The 22,855-nt window shown below is 29.9% G+C and overlaps 4 protein-coding genes across 7 annotated transcripts; all 4 read left to right on the forward strand.

Annotated features, from left to right (window-relative positions):
• The first annotated feature begins 457 nt into the window (after positions 1-457).
• Positions 458-3,385, forward strand: LOC121209480 (calmodulin-binding protein 25). Its single transcript, XM_041080177.1, has one exon. It carries the CDS (start codon positions 853-855, stop codon positions 1,384-1,386), a length of 534 nt encoding a protein of 177 aa, XP_040936111.1. The 5' UTR covers positions 458-852; the 3' UTR covers positions 1,387-3,385.
• LOC121210108 (calmodulin-binding protein 25) lies at positions 2,731-3,258 on the forward strand. The gene has a single exon (XM_041082213.1). The coding sequence runs from the start codon at positions 2,731-2,733 to the stop codon at positions 3,256-3,258; it is 528 nt and encodes a 175-aa protein (XP_040938147.1).
• A 4,696-nt stretch (positions 3,386-8,081) lies between the features above and the next one.
• LOC107925895 (uncharacterized) lies at positions 8,082-12,590 on the forward strand. The gene is made up of 5 exons (XM_016856631.2): positions 8,082-8,695; positions 10,039-10,151; positions 10,237-10,608; positions 10,752-11,493; positions 12,242-12,590. The coding sequence occupies exons 1-5, from the start codon at positions 8,449-8,451 to the stop codon at positions 12,301-12,303; spliced, it is 1,536 nt and encodes a 511-aa protein (XP_016712120.2). The 5' UTR covers positions 8,082-8,448; the 3' UTR covers positions 12,304-12,590.
• Positions 12,591-15,677: 3,087 nt separating this feature from the next.
• LOC121209481 (WW domain-binding protein 4) lies at positions 15,678-22,082 on the forward strand. 4 transcript variants are annotated; one of them, XM_041080179.1, is made up of 13 exons: positions 15,678-15,909; positions 16,012-16,052; positions 16,127-16,202; positions 16,312-16,390; positions 16,719-16,805; positions 16,926-17,074; positions 17,336-17,392; positions 18,370-18,529; positions 19,001-19,220; positions 20,320-20,409; positions 20,722-20,853; positions 20,974-21,025; positions 21,426-22,082. In XM_041080179.1, exons 1-13 carry the CDS (start codon positions 15,853-15,855, stop codon positions 21,576-21,578), a joined length of 1,353 nt encoding a protein of 450 aa, XP_040936113.1. In that variant the 5' UTR covers positions 15,678-15,852; the 3' UTR covers positions 21,579-22,082. The 4 variants fall into 4 exon arrangements, 3 of the variants coding, with proteins under 3 accessions (XP_040936113.1, XP_040936112.1, XP_040936114.1); XR_005904609.1 differs by having other exon boundaries at positions 15,715-15,909; positions 17,336-17,440; positions 20,706-20,853; positions 21,426-21,505; XM_041080178.1 differs by having other exon boundaries at positions 15,717-15,909; positions 17,336-17,440.
• The last annotated feature ends 773 nt before the right edge of the window (positions 22,083-22,855 follow it).

A 22,855-nucleotide genomic window follows, 5' to 3' on the forward strand; every position in this document is an offset into this window, starting at 1 on the left:
TTAATTGTGTGTGAATTTAAAACACGAACTTAATTTTACTTATTTATTTATTTGTATTTTTTAAGAGTTTTTTTTACGTATAAGCCTTATGATTTTTATTAGAGTACATGTGTCAAACATTCTTCGAGACACATGATATCGTTTGATACGATTACCAATTTGAACATTGAAACTAAACTCAAGTATCAAATTGAGAAAAAAAATCAAAAAATAAATTGAACATTTAAACCAAACTAAGGTACAAAATGATATATTAACCACTAGATGGTTAAAATATGTCATTAGTCCTTATATTCTTCCTAAATTTGAAATTTAATCCTTATATTTTTTATTTTCAAGAATTTACTCAATTTTTTTATTTTCAAAATTCAGGTTCAATTGTTAAATTTTTCCCCTACTTGAAAAAAAAAAGATACTCGTTTAGTAACATGTAACTAAAAAAATAACGTTGTGAAGAACCTATATTGAACTAAATAACTTAAACAATGTTAATAATTAGACCTAAATTTTTAAATTTAGAAAGTAAAGATATTGAATTTCTAAAAATAAAAAAGTACAAGGATTAAATTTCGAATTTACTAAAAGACTTTAGTGCATATGTTAACTTCACTAGATTTCATGACGACAAGCTGACGCGTGTCCACTCGTCATCCCTACGCGGTTTCTTCGTCACCTTACCCCACATCACCACGTCTCATTTAAACGTCCCTTCACTTTCATCTGTTTGGTATTTGAGAAAATACCAGTAACTCAACAGTCCCATCAAAACAACTGTAAGATTCTTTTCTTACTACTATTTTCTTTCTTTCCTTTCATTTTCCCCAGAAAATATAATTATCTTTTCGAAACAAGATGTTGGCATCGTCAGAAAACCTAGCGACCATCGAAACGTCGACGTTTCGTTCCCTCTTCGACGATCCTTGGATCTCCGAATCCTTTTCTCGCGACACACAAACTCTGACGATAGCGTTACAAAAGTCAATATCCGATTCCTTCACCGGCTCCATCGCTTCGCCGGTGCCTGAACCGGCACCCAAACGGTACCAAACCGCCGGTCCACCGCCTACCGGGAAAGTTTCCAAACGCAAGCCTCGCGCCTCGAAGAAGTCTCGAACTACCTTTATAGCAGCAGATCCAGCCAATTTCAGGCAGATGGTACAACAGGTAACCGGAATTGGATTTGGTGACGGAAAGATGACGACGGTGAGTCCGATCCTTAAACCGGAGCCTCAAAGACCCGGCGACCGGTTACCTAACGGTACTGTGCCTGGATATTTACCTACGTTGGACACGTCGGCGTCGTTGTTGGATCATCACCAGCTGCATGAGCAGCCATCTTTTGACACTTTTCCGAATTTTCCCACATTAGAATCCTGGAAAGTTTAGGGTTTTCCTCCACCCCCCCTTTTTTTTTCTCGAGCTGTTTCAAATAACTTAGAATGTAAAAAAATGGTAATTTACTCTTTTAGTTCATATAAGTTTTTCATAGTTAAATTCGCTCTCCTAATTATTAATTAACTAAGTCTAATTTTAACAAAGTACAATTACACTGCAATGAACCTTCTAATAATAATAATAGCCATAATTAAGTAGGTTGAAATTTTGAGATTTTAATGGTTAACTCGCTCGAAATTAAATATTAATTTGTTTATCCCAAATTCGACAGGAAAGAAAAATTAACAAAAATCAAAGTTATACCCATTTTCAACTTGATCCAATATGTCAATTTTTAAATTAAGACAAGGATTTTCTTACACTGATATAAAATTAAAGTGCTTTTATAATTTTTTTATAATTTTTTTATGATTAATATTTTAACTATTAAATTATCGGTATTGATATAATTTTACTTTTTATACACATAAATATTCAAATCGGTCTAATATCACTATTATATCAGTAAGGGCAAAGCCATAACAATTTTTTAGAAGGATAGAGTAAAATTTTAATATTTTAATATCTTTATAATTTTTAAAGGATTAAATTTAATTTTTATAATTTTAGAGGGACCAATGTGTAATTTTATATTTACTTATTTAAAATTTTAAATTTTTTTAAAGGGCCTAAGTAACAATTTTTATTTTAAGGGGAGTCGGGCCCTTGTAAACCCCTAGATTCGCCTCTGCATATCGATCTAAAAAATGTATATATGAATATTTACTAAACGATTAGTATTTTTGTTACATAAAATAAATAGTTGAAATTTTTTAATTTACGTTAAATTTAATATGCATAGTCTATATGAATAGAGTATAAAATATTAACTGTATAAAAAATTATGAAAAAATATAAAATTATATTAATTTTATATCAATATAAGTGAATCATTCTTAAATATAATTACTATATTAATTTACATCTCAAATCGAATCTAATTTAACCGAATCAACTCTAATTATTACAATAACAATATCAATTGTCCTAAAAGATTTAATATAAATATATATATTTTTATTCATTATATTCGAGTTTATTAATTTTATTACAACTTTAAATATGGCTAGATTTAAGGATAAAAAGGTTGACGCGTGTCCCCCGTCATCACAACGCGGTTTCTTCGCCCCATTTAAGCTTTCCTTCAACTTTCTCTGTTTGATATCTGAGAAAATACAAGAAAAATTCCTTAACCTCCAACCCTTCAGAAACACCTACTTGATTCTCTTCTTCTGAACTTTTTTCTTTCATTTCCATTTTTTCCCCGAGAAAATATAATTACGGTTTAAAAAAAAGATGGCAGCATCATCAGAAAACCTATCAACCTTCGAAACATCACCGTTTCATTGCCTCTTAACCGATCCCTGGATCGCCGAATCCTTTTCTCGCGACACACAAGTGTTAACGAGAGCGTTACAAAAATCAATCTCCGATTCCATCACCGATCCCATCGTTTTACCGGCGCCTGAACCGGCACCCAAACGATACCGTACCGCCGGTCCATCGCCCACTGGAAAAATCTCCAAACGGAAGCCCCGCGCCTCGAAGAGTTCTCGAACTACTTTTATAGCAGCAGATCCAGCTAATTTCAGGCAGATGGTACAACAAGTAACCGGAATCGGATTCGGCGAGGGAAAGACGACGACGACGACGGTGAGTCCGATCCTTAAACCGGAGCCTCAAAGACTCGGTAACCGGTTACATAACGGTGCCGGACCTGGATTTTTACCTACGTTAGACACGTCGGTGGCGTTATTGAATCATCAACAGCCATGTTTTGAAACTTTCCCGAGCTTTCCCACATTAGAATCATGGAAAGTTTAGGGTTTTTTTTTTTTTTTGCATCCGACTGTACTTGTAGCAGAGAGTGCGGAGGAGCTGTTTCAAAAAACTTAGTATGTAAAAAAGGGGTAAATTACTGTTTTAGTCCATAAATTTTTAATTTCGTTAATTTGACTTTTATATTACTAAATTAAGTCGTAATTTAATAATTTAGAAAAAGAATCTATGTAGCATATCTAATCGGTTTACTTAAGCTTACTTAAATTCCAAATTCTAGAAAATTTGAACTTATCTATTAGAGTTTAATTAATTATTCCGTTAGTACTCCCTACTTTTAAATATTATAAATGAATTACATAAAAATATTATGCAAGTCCCTACCTTAGTAGCTAGACTATATTTTTTCCTCTTTTAATAAACTGATAAATTAATCAATGTTCGTTATATTAAAATTATCGAAATTTTTAGCAGTTATATTGTTGATGTTTATTTTATGATTTATGTTTAAGAATTGTAGTTATTTTTTCATTAATGTCGTTTTTAATGTTCAAATTTGATTCTTTTTTAAAATATAACGAGCTTCACTATTATACTTAGTTGGTTAATGGAAGCTTTAATTGGTAATAAAATGGATGGTTAGATTAAAGGAAAAAATGATTAATTTAAATAAAATTAATTAAAATTTTAATCGAATAAATTAATGGTAATTAAAATGGAGGAAAAGATTCAAGCAACTAAATAGTGTTATATTATTATTTAACAGTAAAAATAAATAAAAATTATAACAGAATAATTTATTTATTTTATTATTTAATGTATATAAATTAATTTATTTATTTTTTTAAATAAAAAGAGTAAAACGTAATTTAGCTTCTAACAAAATTCACTTAAAAAAATACTACATATTTTGAAAAGTAAAAGATTAAAAATAATTAAATTATAAATATAAAGACATAAAGGACTAGTACATGAACCTTTACTAAAATTTTCCATTTGATTGTCACTATACTAATGATTGAACTCTCAATGGAGGGAAAAATAATTTGTACTGATTTAAAAATATGTATATCTAATATAAATTATTTAAAAATAATAAAAAATTATTTTTGGTATGATGTTTAATTTACTGTAATAACCCCTATAACCCTCAAATTTATATTTTTTAGTCTGGAATTGGATCTGTTTCAACTATTATTTTAGTATATTTTACCTTAAAAATACCCACATTCAATAAGAATGTGCCACGGTCATGTTTTCCTTGCCAATTTTTTTTTTAAATTGAGACAAAAACTATAGTACAGTTACTAAAATCGGACAAAAAAGTTAGGTACCAAAATGAAAAGCAGGTATTGTTTTAGGATAAAATATTAAATTAAGCCTTTTTTTCATTTTATCACCAAGATACTTTACTCTTGTTCGGTGCTCTTTTTTTGCGTCATTTTATTGTTTTCTGCCACGTGTTCAAAAATTATCCTTTGTTTCTAGAACAGCAAGAGTTAATTGAAGGGCACCGATAATTTTTATATTTTATTTTCATTTTTTATTAAAATAATTAATTTCATATTCACAATTTTTTGAATAAGTTGATTGTGTCCTCTATAGTATTAAATCTATCAATTTAGTCCCTATATTATTAAAAGAATAAAAAAAGTTCAATTTACAACTAAATTAACATTTACTGTATAAAATTGATATTTTTCAATTGCAGTTTAATTTAAAACAAAAAAGATTTCATTTACAGAACCATAAAAACTTTAAAAATATTAATTTTGTACCAATTTGGTCTTGTTTAATTATTTTTAATAATACAATGTCTAAAATCATTTAATTTAATGGTATAGGGACTAATTTAATCAGCACCCTGTAGTATATGGACCTCTTAAGTACATTTGCATATTTGAATATCATCTAAATGAAGTTTTGGTTTAGTAACGATATTGTCAGTTATATAAATTACGCATGAATTTTCAGTTAAAATTTTATTTTGATTTATATTTTATAATATATGAATTTTTTTGGATATATTTTAATAATCAAATTAATAATATTTTATAATAATTATAATGATTATTATTTATATATATTATACTTCACACTCAAATAGGGGCGTAGCTATAAGGGTTGGCAGGGCCCTGACCCTTTAAAATGAAAAAAAATAATTTAGATCCTTTTAAATTTTAAATTAATAAAGGTAAAATTACACTTTACTCCTTAATAATAATAATAATAATAATTGATTTAATCTTTTAAAATTATAAATATATAAACTATTAAATTTATGAAATTACATTTCTACGATACTATCGTAAAAATTACAATTTAATTTCACCACTAAAATAATTTTTTAAGTTCACGTTTCGCTTAAAACAATGAACAAACCAATTTCACTAAATAAAACCTTAGCATGAAAGAAAAAAGAATTCCATCTAACACATCAACCTAAGTTATATTTACCTTAATCGTTACATTAAATTACTGTTTTTTTTCCTTAACCATCAAGATAAAAACATTTTAATTTAGTGAAAATATTATTTATGTTGTGTGATAGAAGTGTTTAGATTCAATTCTTAACAAATTCATCGGCAATCTCGATTATAAAAAATCGAGCTGCTAAATTGAAAATGGTATACAATAATAACCTTTTATCTTATAAAGTTATAATGTGAAATTAAGCCAACACTTTGAGCTGTAAGCAGCTCAATGTCATTAAAATTTTGAATTTGAGCTTTATGGATGAACAAATAGTGTTAGGAGAATTTTATCCTTCATTTAGGAGTTTGGCATTGCTTAATTTCGTATTTAATTGCAGTTTAGCGTGGGACCGAGTCCAATTTAATTAGACCTGTTTGTGAATCAATTTGAATTAAGCCCGTAGAAGGTGTTTATATTCATTTCTTGACTCAGATTCAGTCTAGTGCAAAGGCAAATTTGAGGGGCGCAGGCAAGCTATAGAAATTAAAAAAAGTTTCAATTCAATCCTCTTATAAATAGAGAAATAATAAGTTAATATATAGTAAAATTGTACTTTGGCCCCTCGAAATAAAAAGTTTTAAACTCAATCATCTCAAAAAATAAAGAGATTATAAATTAATATATAAAAAATTGCACTTCAACCTCCTAAAAATGATTTTTTTATTTAATCCGTTGAAAATGATAAAATTATAAATTAATACATAACAAATTTATATTTTAATTCCTGAAAAATTATAATTATATTAACATAAAATTTAACATAATCTATTAAAATCAAACTTGAAATTCGTCCATATTTTCCAATTTCACGTTAGATTTCATATAAATAATGATAAACCTGTTTAATTTCACAACTTAAGGTACTAATAAGTGTTCTTAATTGAAGACTAAAATATAAGGTAAGCTACTCAATTGGTCATCTAATTTTTAGAGCTCTTTTTATTCTGGTCGTTAAAAAAAATTCATTGTAATTTCGTCATTCAACTTTTAGGATATTTTTATTTTAGCCACCCAAGTGTTAAATCATCATTAGTAGCTGACTGTACATGTCAAATCAGGTTTACATTATATTTATACTTTCATTTTAGTTATCGAAGAAATTTTATATTTTTTAAGTTTTTATCCGAATAAAAAAATTACACACTAAGACAATGCATTTAAAAAAATTGTTATATTATTTAAAATATATAATAAATACAATTTTTATTTAAAAAAATTCTAGTAAATATATAAATTCGGGTTAGATTAGAGCTGCTGACTCGAATAAATTTTATTATATCAATTCAATCATACATTTGAGTAAATTTTTATTTTTTAATATATTTTTATAATATTTTAAAATACATTCAAAATAAATCTCAATAAAAGCATGTATACATTTCATTTGAATCTAGACATCCTGTTAGTTTCTTGTTGATTCTAGTAGCTACGATAGTGTCTGTTAACGATCTGATTAATTAAAGACTGTTCCTATTAATAGAAGAGTCTAAAATTTTGTATCATTGAAGTTTATTTAGATATAATATATATTCTTGAGGGCTTTTAAAACTTTTTACCTAAAAAAAATTCAAATATAAAAAGTATGATTTTGATTTTAGTGTATACTGTACTTAAGTTTGAGATTTAATGTCTCTACTTTAATTCGGTATAATTTGATCATCTATTTCTATAACATTTTCAATATGTCCAAATCGATAATATTGTCAATTGCAGTTGTCAAAGTGATAGATGTTGATTTTTTATATATATAAATCGACCACACAATTACAGTCACATAAAAATCCAAACAACAAAATTCAACCAATAAGAATATTGCATATTTGTTGAATAACAACTTTTTTCTTATTCAGATTTACTAATAACATTATAAAAGCAAATAATCTAACTCAGACAAATTAAAAAAAGTTTAAGTCCTTGGGAGATTCTTGTATTATAGGAATTTGATCAAATTAATCCCTCGATTATTAAATGAATCAATCGAGTCACTATACTATTAAAAATAATCAAACAAGTTCAAATTGTAAAGAGTTAATGTTTTCTATATAAAAAATGACTTGAAAATTATTATTTTTAATTACAATTTAATTCCTAACAAAAGATTTCATTTATAGAACTATAAAAACTTTAAAAATATTAACCATGCTAAACATAAAATGATATGTTTTAAACATTTTTTTGATTCTTTTTAATAGTATATGAGCCAAATTAAACCGTTTAATAGTAAATGGATTAATTTTATCAGGTCCCTATAATAGAGGGATCTATGAAGAACATCCACCCAAATTAAAAGGGTTAAATTCAAAAGTTCAACATAGTAGAGGGACTAAAACTAAATTTACACCAAAAAATATTTATTTTATTTTTTAAAAAGAAACTCCACAAATTGATGTCCCATGTTTTAAAGTTTATCTTTAAAAAAAAAAAAAAACAGACATTTGAAGAGATAGAGATACTTGATTCCTTTTTTTTTTTTCCTTTCATCTTCAAAAACCCTACACATATTTTCTCATTGTCTTTAACTGTAAAAATTAAAAAATAAAATTAAAAATAAAAAAATCCCAAAAAATATATAATTCTTAAAAACAAGCACAAAGACGAGCTTTGTTTGTCCCCCTCCCCTAGAAATTAGAAAAAGAATGTGCAAAAATTCAGTGGTGAAGTGAAAAAGGGTTAAAAAAAATGAGAGCATCATCAATGGCTAAGGCAAAAGCAAATCGCCATGGAAATGGAGTATAAGAGCAAATGGTGAAGAAATGAACTATGGGTAAAACTGAAGAAGAGCAGAGATTAAGTTCAAACGTGAGTAGTGAAGTATCTGTGGTAGAATCTAGCTCTACAATTTCAACCAGATTCGTTGTTTGTGGATCTAAGAGCACTCTCTTTGGTCTTCGATGCTTCTTCGTTTTGTTGTTTTCTCTTGCAATCTTCCTTTCGGCTTTGTTTTGGTTACCCCCTTTTCTTCATTCTTCAGATCACTCTGATCTGGATCTTGATTCTAGGTTCAAAGGTAATTTTTCTAATTTTTCTTGATTTAATTGTATGTATATGCATGTATGTATGTATGGATCTGGGATTTTTGTTTTTAGTTATTGTTCCTTTTTTTTTTAGCTGAGAATGTATGAATGAGAAAATTTTAGATTTTATTTATCGACTTGGGTTTTATTTAATTTTTTGAATTTTTTTTAAAAATTCCATTAATGGAAACTGGGTTTAAGAGTGTTAAATGTTAGTTATATTCAGTGTTTGCTAAAGGAGTAAAAGGGAAAGATTATGAACAATTTTAAATGATGATTCTTTTACCACAGATGTCATCAATCAATAAAATAAGATAAAATTTCCATAAAAAAAAGATAAATAAATTTGGCAACTCCTTGTATATATATGTATGTATAAATTTTTGGGCAGTTTATTATTATATATATTTCATTTGATGCATTAAGACTGTATAGAATATGATAATAAAGCTTCATTGGAAATGAAGTTATTTAAAATTACATTTAAAAAGTTTTGTCAATGTGTCATCATCTAGTTCATTGACCCTTTATAGAATTGCATACTTAGTGCATCAAAAATAGAAAATAAATCCATGTGATTTAGTAATTCATGTTTTACTTTTCCTATAATTTAGAGCAAAATTGGACCATGGAAATGAAAGGATATCCACCAAGGTATCTTCACGGTTGTTTTACGGTCCACGAAGACTAATCTTTTCCGGGTTAAGTTAGGCTTTAATGCTTCTTTTAGTTGGTTTCCCCTTAATATTTTTGGTTCTTGACACATGAGTGATGAGCACAATCTTTATTTTCGAACACATTTGGTTAGTTACTGCAGTTTTTTTTATTTCATAGTTCTGCTTATATGCTATATGCATATATACGTGCACATGTTTGTGTATACCATTGAATTTGTTAAACATTTCATAGATCATTAGCATTGGAAGTTATGTCACATACGTTGTATATGAATACATGTTATCGGTGTTGGTTTCAGAATTATATTTGATGTATCAACTTGGTTATTGATCTCTACATTCATATAACCATTGTTGTTGTTTATACGGTTTTCTGACTGAATTGTTCAGCATTTCATAGATCAATTACTATTGGATGTTATGTCACGTATATTGCATATAAGTACTTGTCATCGGTATTGGTTTGAGAATTATTTTTGATGTATCAATTTGGATATTAATCTCTGCATTCATATGATAATTGTTGTAGTTATTTATATACGGATTTCTGATCGAAGCTGGTCTGTAGGATTGGCAATTCGATATTTGCTGTGGGGTTGGACCAATATTGAATTTATAATTATGGAAGTGATCTAACATTTGGTTATTTTATTGTCCAGATCATGATATAGTAGCAAGTTTTAAAGTTGAGAAGCCGGTTTCTTTTCTAGGAGACAATATCTTGCAGCTTGAAAATGACATTTTTGATGAGATAGGCTTTCCTACGAGCAAAGTATAATATTTGATCCTTTTTTGACATGATGTATGTACTTTGTATTACATTTTTGCCTAAATTGTGATTTACTTCTTTGAACCAGGTGGTTATCTTATCTCTCGAACCTTTAACTGAATCGAATGTAACAAACGTTGTGTTCGGGGTTGATCCTGATGCAAGGTATTCGAAGATATCTCCAACTTCTCTAAGTTTGATAAAGTCGTCGTTTGAGTATTTGGTTATACACCAATCATCTTTGAGCTTGACTAAATCCTTGTTCGGGGAATCATACTTCTTTGAGGTGTTAAAATTCCCGGGAGGGATTACTGTAATTCCCCCGCAAAGCGCTTTTCTTCTGCAGAAAGTGCAAATCCATTTCAACTTTACCTTGAACTTCTCTATTTATCAAATACAATTATATTTTGATGAATTAAGGAGCCAGCTCAAGTCCGGATTGCATTTAGCTCCATACGAGGTTAGGCAATCTGTCTTTTTTTTATTGATTATGCTTTGTTATTTTTCGTTTTTGCGTTTTTTGTACTTACCATTTGTAAGAGAGTTTATTGGCTTTAGCATCTCTTATGCCGAATCTGATGCGATTTACTTTGCGAGTTTCAGAACTTGTATATCATCTTATCGAATTCTAAAGGCTCCACTGTTGCTCCCCCCACTATCGTTCAGTCAAAAGTTCTGCTTGCTGTAGGGAATCCTCCATCAACGCCAAGATTAAAGCAACTAGCTCAAACCATCACGGGTTCTCATTCGAAAAACCTTGGCCTAAACCACACTGTATTTGGTAAAGTTAAGCAAGTTCGCCTTTCTTCCATTTTGCAACATTCTCTTCACGGAGGTGACGGCAGTTCAAACTCACCTGCTCCTTCACCTCATCCTGTCCACAGTAATCATCATCATCACCACCACCACCACCATCACCACCACCATCACCATCACCACCATAGTGCTGATCTAGCTCCTGCAGTTGCACCTGCACCTGCACCTGCACCTGAAGCTCATTCACCTACCCCTGAAACAATTTCACCCGCATCTCAAAGGCATAACAAGGCAAACCCTCCTGGTTCCCAACATGGGAATAAAAGGATCAAGGGGAAGCCTCGAGAGGAACCTAATTTAGCCCCTGCTGCCACACCCAAAGTTTCCCCTCATCATTCGGCGGTCCCACCGAATGTACATCCATCAGCACTGGCACCCAAACCTAAACCAATTACCTATTTAGCTCCCACATCCAGTCCGCTGCCAAATGTAGCTTTTGCTCATGCCAAGCCTCCATCAAAGAGTGAACCAAATAAAGAGGATCCTGATAGGATACCTTCAGTTTCACCATCAGCATCGGCACCTTTCTGTGAGTAAATGACGTTTTCTGAATAATTAAACATATCATTGCATGCCAAACCGAATTTTATGATCATAAATTACCTGGACTATTCGTTTCATACAAATGGTGTCTAAAGTTGATTTTTTTGTGCAGTGATTTTAGTCATATTTAGAAATTTAAGAATCATTATAGCGATTGGTCGGTCTAATTCATTTATTTATCCATGCTCAGCTCTTCGGTAAAATTACCATGGAAGTCCTTATACTAGAAGCCAATTGCATTTTGTCCCTTCTACTAAAAAAATATAAAATTAGTCCTTATAGGACCATAGGTTAGATTAAAGAGCAAACTGGTTCTTCTATTAAAAATTCTAGCCATTTTTACCGCTAAAAATTAGTCTCTGTATATTAGCATGAGGTACATGTAACTGTCTGCTTATTTTGTCAGGTACACAAGTTTTCAATAGTAGAAATAGATGAAATTTTTAATAGAAAAAACTAGTTTTCTCTTTAATCTAACTTTACATAGTAAAGAGGGTAAAATGCAAATTGACTCCTAGTATAGGGGCCTCCATGGTACTTATACCCAGCTTTTCTCATGTTGAACATTGAATGTACTTCTAGATGCTTAATAATCATTATATCGGTCATTGTAACAGATCCATGCTCTAAATTATCTTCTTGCATTAGTTTGTATCGCTAGGGATTATGCTTGGGATCGGATATAATGGACTCCTGCACGTATGCTAATACTATACTCTCTCTGCATTCTGCAGGTCTTCCAACTATGCGATGGCTGCTATCTTTCCTATTAGCTATTATTATTTTACATTTATAACAACAGGGTATATCAACCTATTCTCTAGTTACAACCACTTCAAAACTGTATAATCCAAGAGTTTTGCGGACTAGAGCGAGAGCAATGCCGAAGGGTGTTGGTCTCGTGTTTCGAGTGGGGGGGATATATGCTGTTTTCTGTGCTGTAAATATGTTGATTAACATGGCAACCATTTTCAGGTCAAAAGTCACAATGGTGGCAGGGCCTATAGATTATGTGATTGCTGCTGTTTTGTTGTATTCTCTTTTGTTGAAATCAATGGAGGGAAAAAACCAAATCTATGTGCATTGCTCTCCTCTTCTTTCTAATAGCATTTTTTTTTAATAATCTGCAATATTGGGTTAATTTTAGTATTATTCAAAGAGAGTTTGGCTAGGTGGATTAAATAAGGAGAGAGTTAAAATATCACTTTTAGCCCCTAATAAATTTAATCTTTATACTTGAATTTCTACAATAAATTGGTCCAATGTTTTTTTTTAATATTTAGTTCAAATGGTTAATAAATTTTATACTTTTATTTTTTTAAATAAAATATTATTCAAAAAAAATTATTTGGGCATCATGAGTTGGAATAAGTCCCTTTTTAAAAATTCACATCAATTATTAAAATTATTATTGGTGTTAATTTTTTGAACTAACGACATGATTTTCTCCTTATTTAGTTATTTATTATAAAATAATTGTAAATTTATATAATTAATCTGCATATTTTAATTTGACATAATATGGTCCTTTGCTTTTACAATTGCATTAATTAGTCCAAATAATTTACATACTTATATGTGATAGTTATCTTATTATTTTACTATCATATCTAAGAATGAAAAATGTTATTTGTAGTTGAAAGGTTAAAGATGATTTTTTTTAACTATTTATAAACATATTGGTGAAAAAAAAAAAGACTATGAACATGGAAAAGTAGCATGACATTGTATTTTTTTTATAGATTATGTAATAATTGTCAAGTTTCAATTTTGGTCCCTATACTTCCGCTTAAATTTAATATTTAATCTTTATACTTCAACTTCTTGACTTTTTTTGTACCTCAACTTTTTCAAATGTCAATGATTAGTCCAGATGCTTTATTTTGATTAAAACAATGATGTAATTTTTAAGAGTCCTTAACACCATTATAATTTTCTATTAAATTCACCTCCATTGCAATGTTTTTTTTTTGTTAAACGGTTATCATGTGAATATTTAAAAAAAAAAGAAGGATTAAAATGTCACTCTAGCGAATTTAATTGAAAATTTAATGGTGTTAACAATTGGGGTTGAAATTTTAATTTCGAAAAATAGAGGAGTTAAATTCTTAAAAATAAAAGTATGAAGATTAAATTCTAATTGCACAAAGAGTATAATGACTTAAAGTATATTTTAATTTTCAAATTTTATTCTATAATTTAGTTAAAAAAATAATTAATCTAACACGAAGCGTGATAAAAATTCATACTAATTATTTTATAAAAATATAATTTAATTTAAATTAAATCATTCAATTCAGTAATTATAATTATAATGATAATTTCATTCAAATTGTTAATACACCATTTTTCTAATTAAATTTTATTTAAATATACTATTTTTTTTGGATAAAGTATAAAAATATCATTAAATTATTTTATTTTATTTTAGTTATTCAATTATATTTTTTATTAAAATAATCAAAATAAAATAAAATTAATAATTTAATGAATATTTTTGTATTTAATTTTTTTTCAAGCGGGTTCATGTCAAAGGTTAGCTTCAAACTAAAAAGCCAAATAAACATAATTTTCTCTTATATTTTCCTATTTATTTAAAAAATGTTTTTTAGGAGAAAGAAATATATAAATCCAAACCTGAGATGAAGTTTTTGGAATAGATAGCAACTTTTAGGCTTTTTTTTTCTTTTAAGTAACCTAAAATTTTTAATTAATTGCGAAAATATTTAATTTGAAAATTATGTATGTAAATGATCTGATTTATGTAGTGTTTGTTGGTACTGCTTGACACACCGATAGCACCAACTTCCCATCATCGGTCAATGATTGCATTTAAAAAAACAATATTTTAAAGGTGCCGCATGATAAATTGGCATGCGGCACCAGACTGAAATATGATAATATAAAATGTTCAAAGACCTGATGAAGCAATTACCCTTTTTAGATTGATTGAAAAAAAGGTATTGCGACACCAAATTAAATTAGAGTTGTTAATCTTTTAAAGGTATTATTTTAAAGGCATTTGTTAAAATTTTTTATTATTTTAGAGGCATTTGCTTGGTAAGTTGCATCTATCTTAGTGTTATTTAAGTTACATATTTTTTAAAATTTATTTTCAATTTGTTGGAAAATATTTATTTTGATGTTTTTAGTATTTTTAATGTATTATATATATTTAAAAATAATATAAAAAATTAATATGGGTGGGTCGGGCCGGGACGGGCCCAGATTTTAGTATTTTTATCTGGGTCGGGTTTGGGCAAAAATTTTAAGCCTTTTTTTTGGGCCCGGCCTAGCCAGAGCCCAATAAATGAGCATGATTTTTAGTTGAGCCCAACCCAAACCCGCCCATGAACACCTCTAAATTAAATGCTTTTCAACTTTTAGTCTATTTGCATATTAGGTCTGTCCCCTTTTGAAATTAAATATAAATAGCCTTTAAAAATATAATAATAACAAAAATAAACCTTTCTCTCTTTTTTGTTTTAAATAATAAACTTAAAAAACTATATAAAATTATTATTTAAATCACCCAAATATATCCTTCAAAAAAATTTCCTCAAGTTTGTATATTTAAAGATTAAATTTTGTTATTTGTCCCTTTACTTTACAAAAATTATATATTTAGTTTTATAATTTAATTTGATAAATTTTAGTCATTGAACCTTTTGAATTATTCAAATTTAATATTTTTCAAAATTTTAAATTTTAGTCTTGACCCTAAACCATAGCAATTAAAACATGTTTGGTTAAATTCAATTAATAGTCATGTACTACGCGTACAGTTATAGATTTTGTCTATATTTTCCAATCGGAACATTCTAAGTCTCTATATATTTTTGAATTTTGAAATTTTAGTCTTGACGTAAATGACAGCCATTAATCCATTAACTGGATTTTTAATATGTAAAAATAATAAGTTGACATGACATTATACGTATGATAATATATTTGGTGCATCAGATTTTGGAAATAATAAAACTTAATGATTTTAACAAATATTGTTTGGGAAGAACTAAAATTTTAAAATTTTAAAAGTAAAGGGACTAAAATGTTAAATTAATGTATAGAGATTAAATCCAGAACTTTTTCAAAGTACAGGGACTAGTAGAGGTATTTAACCTATATTCAATAGTGATATATACAGATGGGCACCGACCCGGTCTTTTCCACTTATAAAAACCCGACTCGCACCCGCCCACCTGATCTTATTATTTCTGAGAATTAAAAACTCGGAAAGGGTCGGGTTTTTATTCGCCGTCTCTAAAACAGGCACACGCAGGCAACGGCTGCAGCAACTATTATCTCTGTCAGACATAACAGAAAACACCTGGGGTGCAAAAATATGGAAGACCATTTTCGCAATGAAAATCCAGTACCTCATGTCCTTCTCCACGAACAAGTACCTGTCTCTCCTCCCCCTTTCTCTTTCTATCTTTTAATACTCCTTTTTTTCAAGTATTATGCTAATCTCTATATCATTTGCTAATGTTGGTGTTGCTAGGAAATCGCCACCCAGAAAATTATCCAGGCTCAGAGCCAGAGGTATTTGGTTTGGGATTCCCATTTTGTTTTTCTCTGTTTTCATCAATCTTTTGATTAAGCTAATTAATTTTCAGAGAGGCAGCGGCCGGACGTCCCTGCAAGGATGGTATGGACGTTTTCTTGGAACGGCCTGATCCCAATGCTTTGAAAGTGGGTAATTTCATTTGTTTTCGTGTTTGCTCTCTTTTTTGATTATCTGTATAATCCTTTTTAGTCATAGTATTTCATTGTTTTTTGGGTAATATGTATGTTCATACAGGAGCATCTACTGAAAATGGCTTCAGAGCATCGTGCCGAACTAGCTTCTAAGCGTGGCAAGCCTAACCCTCCTGAACAAGGTCATATTTCATAATAACCCTTTTTTCTTTATCTTCAAGTTCATGTGATTGTGTGTGAAGATAGAATTTTACTGCCCTACCAGCTAAAAGAGGAGTTTTTTTTCACCAAATGAAAGAAAATTATTGGGGAAAAAAAGCAACCCTTTGTTTGTATTGAAGTTGGAAGGTTTAGGACAATGTGCTTTTTGGGTGTTCAGTAGAACACGTGGAAAAAATGTTCTTGATTGACTTCAGTTTGATTAGTAAATTACTTTGTTTATTTACTTTTTCATTTTGAAAGAAAGAAAAGAAATTGCTGATTGAGGTTTATTTTCTACTTTGGATTTAGGTAACATAGACATTGGAAATGGGTATGGTGTACCAGGTGGAGGTGCTTATAGCTATGGTACTCCAGGTTCTAATATTGCTACACCAGGTTAGATTTACCATGAATGGACTCTCAAGACGTTGCTTGATTATTTGCAAAACCAAGTTGATATCTTTTTTTACATAAAAAAAGGAGCTAGTTGGGATTTCACGTCTTCTTATGTTTCAGGAAATTTGGGACATGTAAATAATGATACAAGTGAGAAAAATTCTGAGGCTGCATCTAAGGACTTGCCTGAGTACCTTAAGCAAAAGTTGAAAGCTAGGGGCATTCTAAAAGATGGTTCAACAAAACATGACCTATCAAGAACCGATAAGGCAAGTTTATGTTTTACATCCTTATGTCCCATTGTCCCTCATTTTTTATCTGTCCTTGTTTAATCATCATAGGTTGTGTTGAAATAAAAAGCACAGCTTCAGGACTTCATTATTTGATCTTTTCTGGAAATTTACCTATTCTAATTTGCCAATATTCTTTTCTGAAACTTTCTGTGACCTTCTTAGTATGTAGACTAAATATGAGCACCATCTAGTTGCTAATAACTTTGCAACAACTTGCTTTTTCATTTTTTATTTCAGAATTTGGAGACTGATGCACCCCAGCTTATGGAAACTGCAAAGTTGCCTCCTGGATGGGTGTGTATCAATGGCCAGCTTTGTGCTTTTGCATTTAATCTGGTTTCTGTATGTTTTAATGCTTATTGGAATCTTTGTTTTTAAAAATTTAGATGGACCGAGGTTTAAGTCCTTAACATGTGATTAGGCATTGAGTTTATGGTTGCTTCAGTTTTATGTGGTTGTTCTATTAAATCTTTATGATGTCAAGTTTAAAAGGCTTGAAACCTTTATTGGAAATGATGGGAAAAAAACATATATTTATTTGTAGGGTGGAGTAATGAGCTTCTATATTGAACTTGTATATGGGTTAACATGATTTTCGATTTCTCACCTTAAAAATATTAAATTCTTAAACTTTCTCTAGATAAGGATATCATAACAGTATGCAACTAAACTTTTCAATCAGTTCATATCTTCACTATCCCATCAACTAAGTTTTATCTTGTTCTGGTTGAACTAGAAGAATTGGAAATGTGAGAGCTGCTAGAATATGAACCCATAGGGGAAGTGAATTCAACCACATCAAAATGATGGAAACTTTCAAAAATTAAAGATGTTTGTTTTGGGAGTTTGTTGGAATTGGCAAAAAATTTCAGATTTTACTTTTGGGTCAATAAAATAGTTCGTACAGAATGGAAGGAAAATAAGGAAAGGGTTCCATTCAGTTTTTTGTGCTACAATGTTTAAGCATTTTTATTGTAATTATTATGGGTTTGGAATTGTACTATCTTGAACTCCAAACATATGAAGAATGCTACTTCTTTGCTAGAATTCTTTTCATGTGAGCTTTCTGCAATATGAATTAATTACTACTGACTAGGTTTCCTTTATTTTTGGTGTTCTATTTACAAATGGGTGTAACCTTATGCCAGAGAAAGAGAAGGGAAAAATGAAAACTTTCTTAACTGGATGTCAATTTTTTTATCTTATTTCTAGAAGATGTTTTTTCCTGCTTTCTGTTGCGACAATGTTGACTTCTATTAGTTCCTCTGTAGGTGGAAGCAAAAGATCCCTCCTCTGGTGCTTCATATTATTACAATGAAAGTAAAGGAAAGAGTCAGTGGGAAAGACCTGTAGAAACATCTTCGAGTACTCATTTCCCATTCGCTACAAGACACGTGGAAGATTGGGTGGAAGCAGTAGATGAAACAACAGGTATGCTGTATAAAGAAATTTGTATGATTTGTCTCATTTTGTTTTTATCACAATTTTTATTTTCTTTTTGAATGAATCATACGGATTATGAATTTGGAAATACATGAAACTAACTATAGGAAAATGACGTCATATCTTTTGGGGTAAAGCTGCAGATGTTAGCAAGAATGAAGTCTCACATTGCGTTTGGAAATATTGTTTCTATATTTTTTATTATTTCTTATTGGAGCTAAAAGTTTTTGTTGACCAAAAATCTGAAAGGCTCTAACAATTAAAAGGGTATGGTTGCTAATGCAGATGGAATTTTAGCACATCATATTATTCAGAAGATGCTTAAAAGATGGATTACTAAGTTGGTTGGTTTAGATGTAGAAACATCTAACAAAGTTTTTGTGTGTGCATGCATGCATCTTTTGACTCAGACAGAATTAAGGGTTTTTTTTGTTCCTTCTTTCTTTTGTAAATAAACAGGGCGCAAATATTATTACAATACAAAGACCAATATATCTCAATGGGAGTGCCCTGATGTATTAAAGCCGTTTGCATCACAGCATCCTGGAAGCATGGTTTCTGAAAGTACTGTTAATGAGAATTCGACTGTGTGGTCATCAAACTTGGACAAATGCTTTGGTTGTGGAGGTTGGGGAGTTAGCCTGGTGCAAGCTTGGGGTTACTGCAATCATTGCACACGGTATGTAATGTCTCCATATGCAGATTTTGCTTTATTATTATGGTGAATAGGCATGTTTTATCATCATTTTTAATGGTTCTAAAAGCAGAACATATTGACCTATTGACGTTAATTCACATGCTAAATTTTTCCTTAAAATTTGTAAGATCATCAAGATATTTTATATTCTATCGTTGTGGTATTAAACGATAGATCAAGTTTAAGTTGTTATTGTAGCATAAAATTATTTTATTAACATATTAAAGAACATAATTCCCTGATGATTGAATTGTGTGTGTTATTGTTAAAAAAAAAAAGAATAAATCATATATGTTAAAATTCATAAAATGACATGAAAATTTGTGGGTTGCATGCCAAGGTGCCACTGGTTCATTGAATTCTTTTTTATTTATTTTTATTTATCATAATATGATTTATGGAAAATGTGATGAGAAATGGGTGCATTTAAGATGCTGTTAGGAAACTCTTTCTTTTCTCCATTTTTTGATCTTGCCAGATCAGGGAATGAATAAAATGACATGGAGAACATCTAAAATTTTCATATCAACATAATGTGTTCTTTTTTTAAAAAGGATATTGAGACTTGTGAACATAGAATGTTCTTAACTTGGAGTGCTCTTAACTTCATCTCAAAGAGTAGTGCAGACACGAACACATCAACTTGTATCTACATACAAGTTTACATTTATTTATCTATACTTATCTATATCTATACTATTTATTATTAAGTGCCTGACTGAGTTTGGTGTCACTTGACTTGGTGACACCAACTCAGTATTGAAGTACATAAAAACCAAACTAGAATATTCAATACATATTATTAAAGTTATATTAGCAATTTAACTTTTCATTTAAATAACATTAGTTTCCTTAATTATCCACTCCTATTTTTGCTCCCATTTTCAACCTTTTATACCAAGTTATTTTACTTTTTTCATTATTTTAAATATCTTATTTCTTCATTATTTTTTTTCTTTTTTAATATATACTTTTTTTTCACTCACGGAGTGAGTGTATGTAGGACTAGATTTTCATTATTATTCTGCATTTAGGAAAGCTAATTGAAACTGACAGTAGTGACAACTTGTATGGAACGCAGAGTTCTCAATCTGCCACAGGCCCAGAGTTTGCCAGCGACTTTGGATTACCAGCAGCATAATAGCAATGAGAATAAGGCTTCTAAGCCAAGGTACATACTCTAACTTTGTGCTTCTAGTTAGTTTAACTAACTCTAATTTGTTTATATCTGCGACTACTCTGTGATTATGAGGGTCATCTGGCCATGCACGTATTTCTCTTTAGAATTCGTGTGTTGTCTAGGTTTTGGAAAAAAATTGGTCCAGTATGAAGTTCTAGCATTTTGTGGAAACCTAAAACCTGTTATAGGAGTACCATTAATTTCATAATGAGACTTTATATAAATATGGAATTTTCAATTGTCAAGAACAGAAAGACTGATTTACACATTGGTATAACGGTGCTAAGGTGTTGGCCTTTGCAGATCCGGAGGGAGACCGCCTTCAGGAAAAGGAAACAGAAAAGACTTCGGGAAAAGGAAGCATTCCTACAACGATGATGATGAGCTGGACCCAATGGATCCAAGCTCATACTCCGATGCTCCTCGTGGTGGTTGGTATGTTGCCATTAATAGCTTTCCTATTGTCATGCCATCATGTTTAATACTAAGTCCGCAAACTCGAAAGACGGCATCCTTTAAAGTCTACTGATATCATCTGACATTGGCTTTTTACAGGATTGTTGGGCTGAAAGGAGTACAGCCACGAGCAGCTGATACCACTGCCACGGTACAATATTCTTATTCGAATCCAAGCTATATATATTTGGTTAAAATATGCCATAAGTCCCTGTACTTTAAAAAAAATTGGAATTTAGTTCTTGTACTTTTATTTCTAGGAATTTAGTCCCTCTACTTTTTTATATTTCAAAATTTAACAAAAAAATAACTAATTTAATAAAAAAGAATTAACTATCTTAATGGTTGGACTTGAATTTTGAAATATGAAAATTAAAGGGATTAAATTCCTGAAAATGAAAGTACAGGCCAAATTTGTGAAGAGTACAGGGACTTATGGCATGTTTTAACCTATATATTTCTGTATACTAAGAATTATATTACATTCATTGCCCCATCTGTCTTGTGAAAGACCTCACGTTTCAACTGCTGCTTATTTCTGTGAACTTTAGGGTCCTTTGTTTCAACAACGTCCATATCCATCTCCTGGAGCTGTATTACGGAAGAACGCAGAAATAGCTTCACAAACAAAGAAATCAAGCTCACATTGGACACCCGTATCAAAGAAAGGGGATGGGAGTGATGGCCTTGGTGATGCAGACTAATATTATGACTACAAAAATGGAGCAAATTTCATCTTTACTATGCTCGTTTTAGACCGGTGATCAAAGTGAATTTCAATGTAGTCTCAGCTGCTTATACACACGGTGAAGATTCGAATCTTGCCAGTTTAAGCAGTCTTGCACATGCATTCAGCTATTTCTCCCATGATGCAAGGCATCAAAAAGATGATTTGATTATTAGCAACTAAAATCTATGAACCGTACATCCACTTGTATTGTATGGTAATTTAGGGTTGAACTTGGTCCTACTACTTTTAGCAGGTCATGGTCATCAAATATTTCAGTAGAGGCCATAACATTAGATGATTGAAGAGAATAGGGATGTACAGAAAATTTGACCTAAAAATTTCTTGTTGCTATTGTCGGATGACGGTTCACAAAGTTAACAGAGTAGTTGGTTTCCTTTTAATGTGGAAATTTGAGGGGATTTTATCTTGCATTTGGATTGGTTGGATATATATATAGTTATTTAAGTTGGGCTTTAAATATGAGTTTTAAATTTTATATATGTATATACGTTTAATAAAATTTTAAACATAAATCAATATAAGATTTTTTTTATATCTGTATTTAATTTTAATGTGTAATAAATCACATAATAGAAATAAAAACATTATAAATTCAAAAACAAGTTGAATTTAGAACTTAGACTTTGATTATTAAAAAGTTTAAAGTTATATTTTCTTTTTTTCATTTTTTTTGTACATATTATATATTGGAGAAAGAGTTGAAACTATTGTTTTTTTTTTGTGCAGTTAATGAATCAAATATTTATCCAAATATATTTTCGGGTTTTATTATTTTATTCATATCTTTATTAATCAAATATTTGTCCAAATATATTTTTCGGGCTTTATTATTTCATTCATGTCTTTTATAATATCGATTCTTTTGATTTAGACACAATTTAATCATTATACCTGTATTCATATATGTTTTTTTATATGACTTTGAAAAGATAATCATTATTATTAGTATAAATTTATTTTAATACTATAATGCCTAATATAGTTAAACACATTTATATTTTAGCAAGGGCACAACTTAATAAAAATGGCTTATGTACTCTCAACCACAAACATGTTGCTCACTTTTGATTAGAATTTCATTAGCTGCCTTCATATTTTAGAAGTTCTATATTTTCATCCACAAATCACTGACAATGAAACTGAATATCATATGTTTCAACAATAAATTCTACGTCATGATTCTTTGAACATAAACGTTCTTTTCAGTATCCTACTTCACATTGCAGAATT

The sequence above is a fragment of the Gossypium hirsutum genome, chromosome A11, assembly GCF_007990345.1.
Source record: "Gossypium hirsutum isolate 1008001.06 chromosome A11, Gossypium_hirsutum_v2.1, whole genome shotgun sequence".
Taxonomy (NCBI): Eukaryota; Viridiplantae; Streptophyta; class Magnoliopsida; order Malvales; family Malvaceae; genus Gossypium; species Gossypium hirsutum.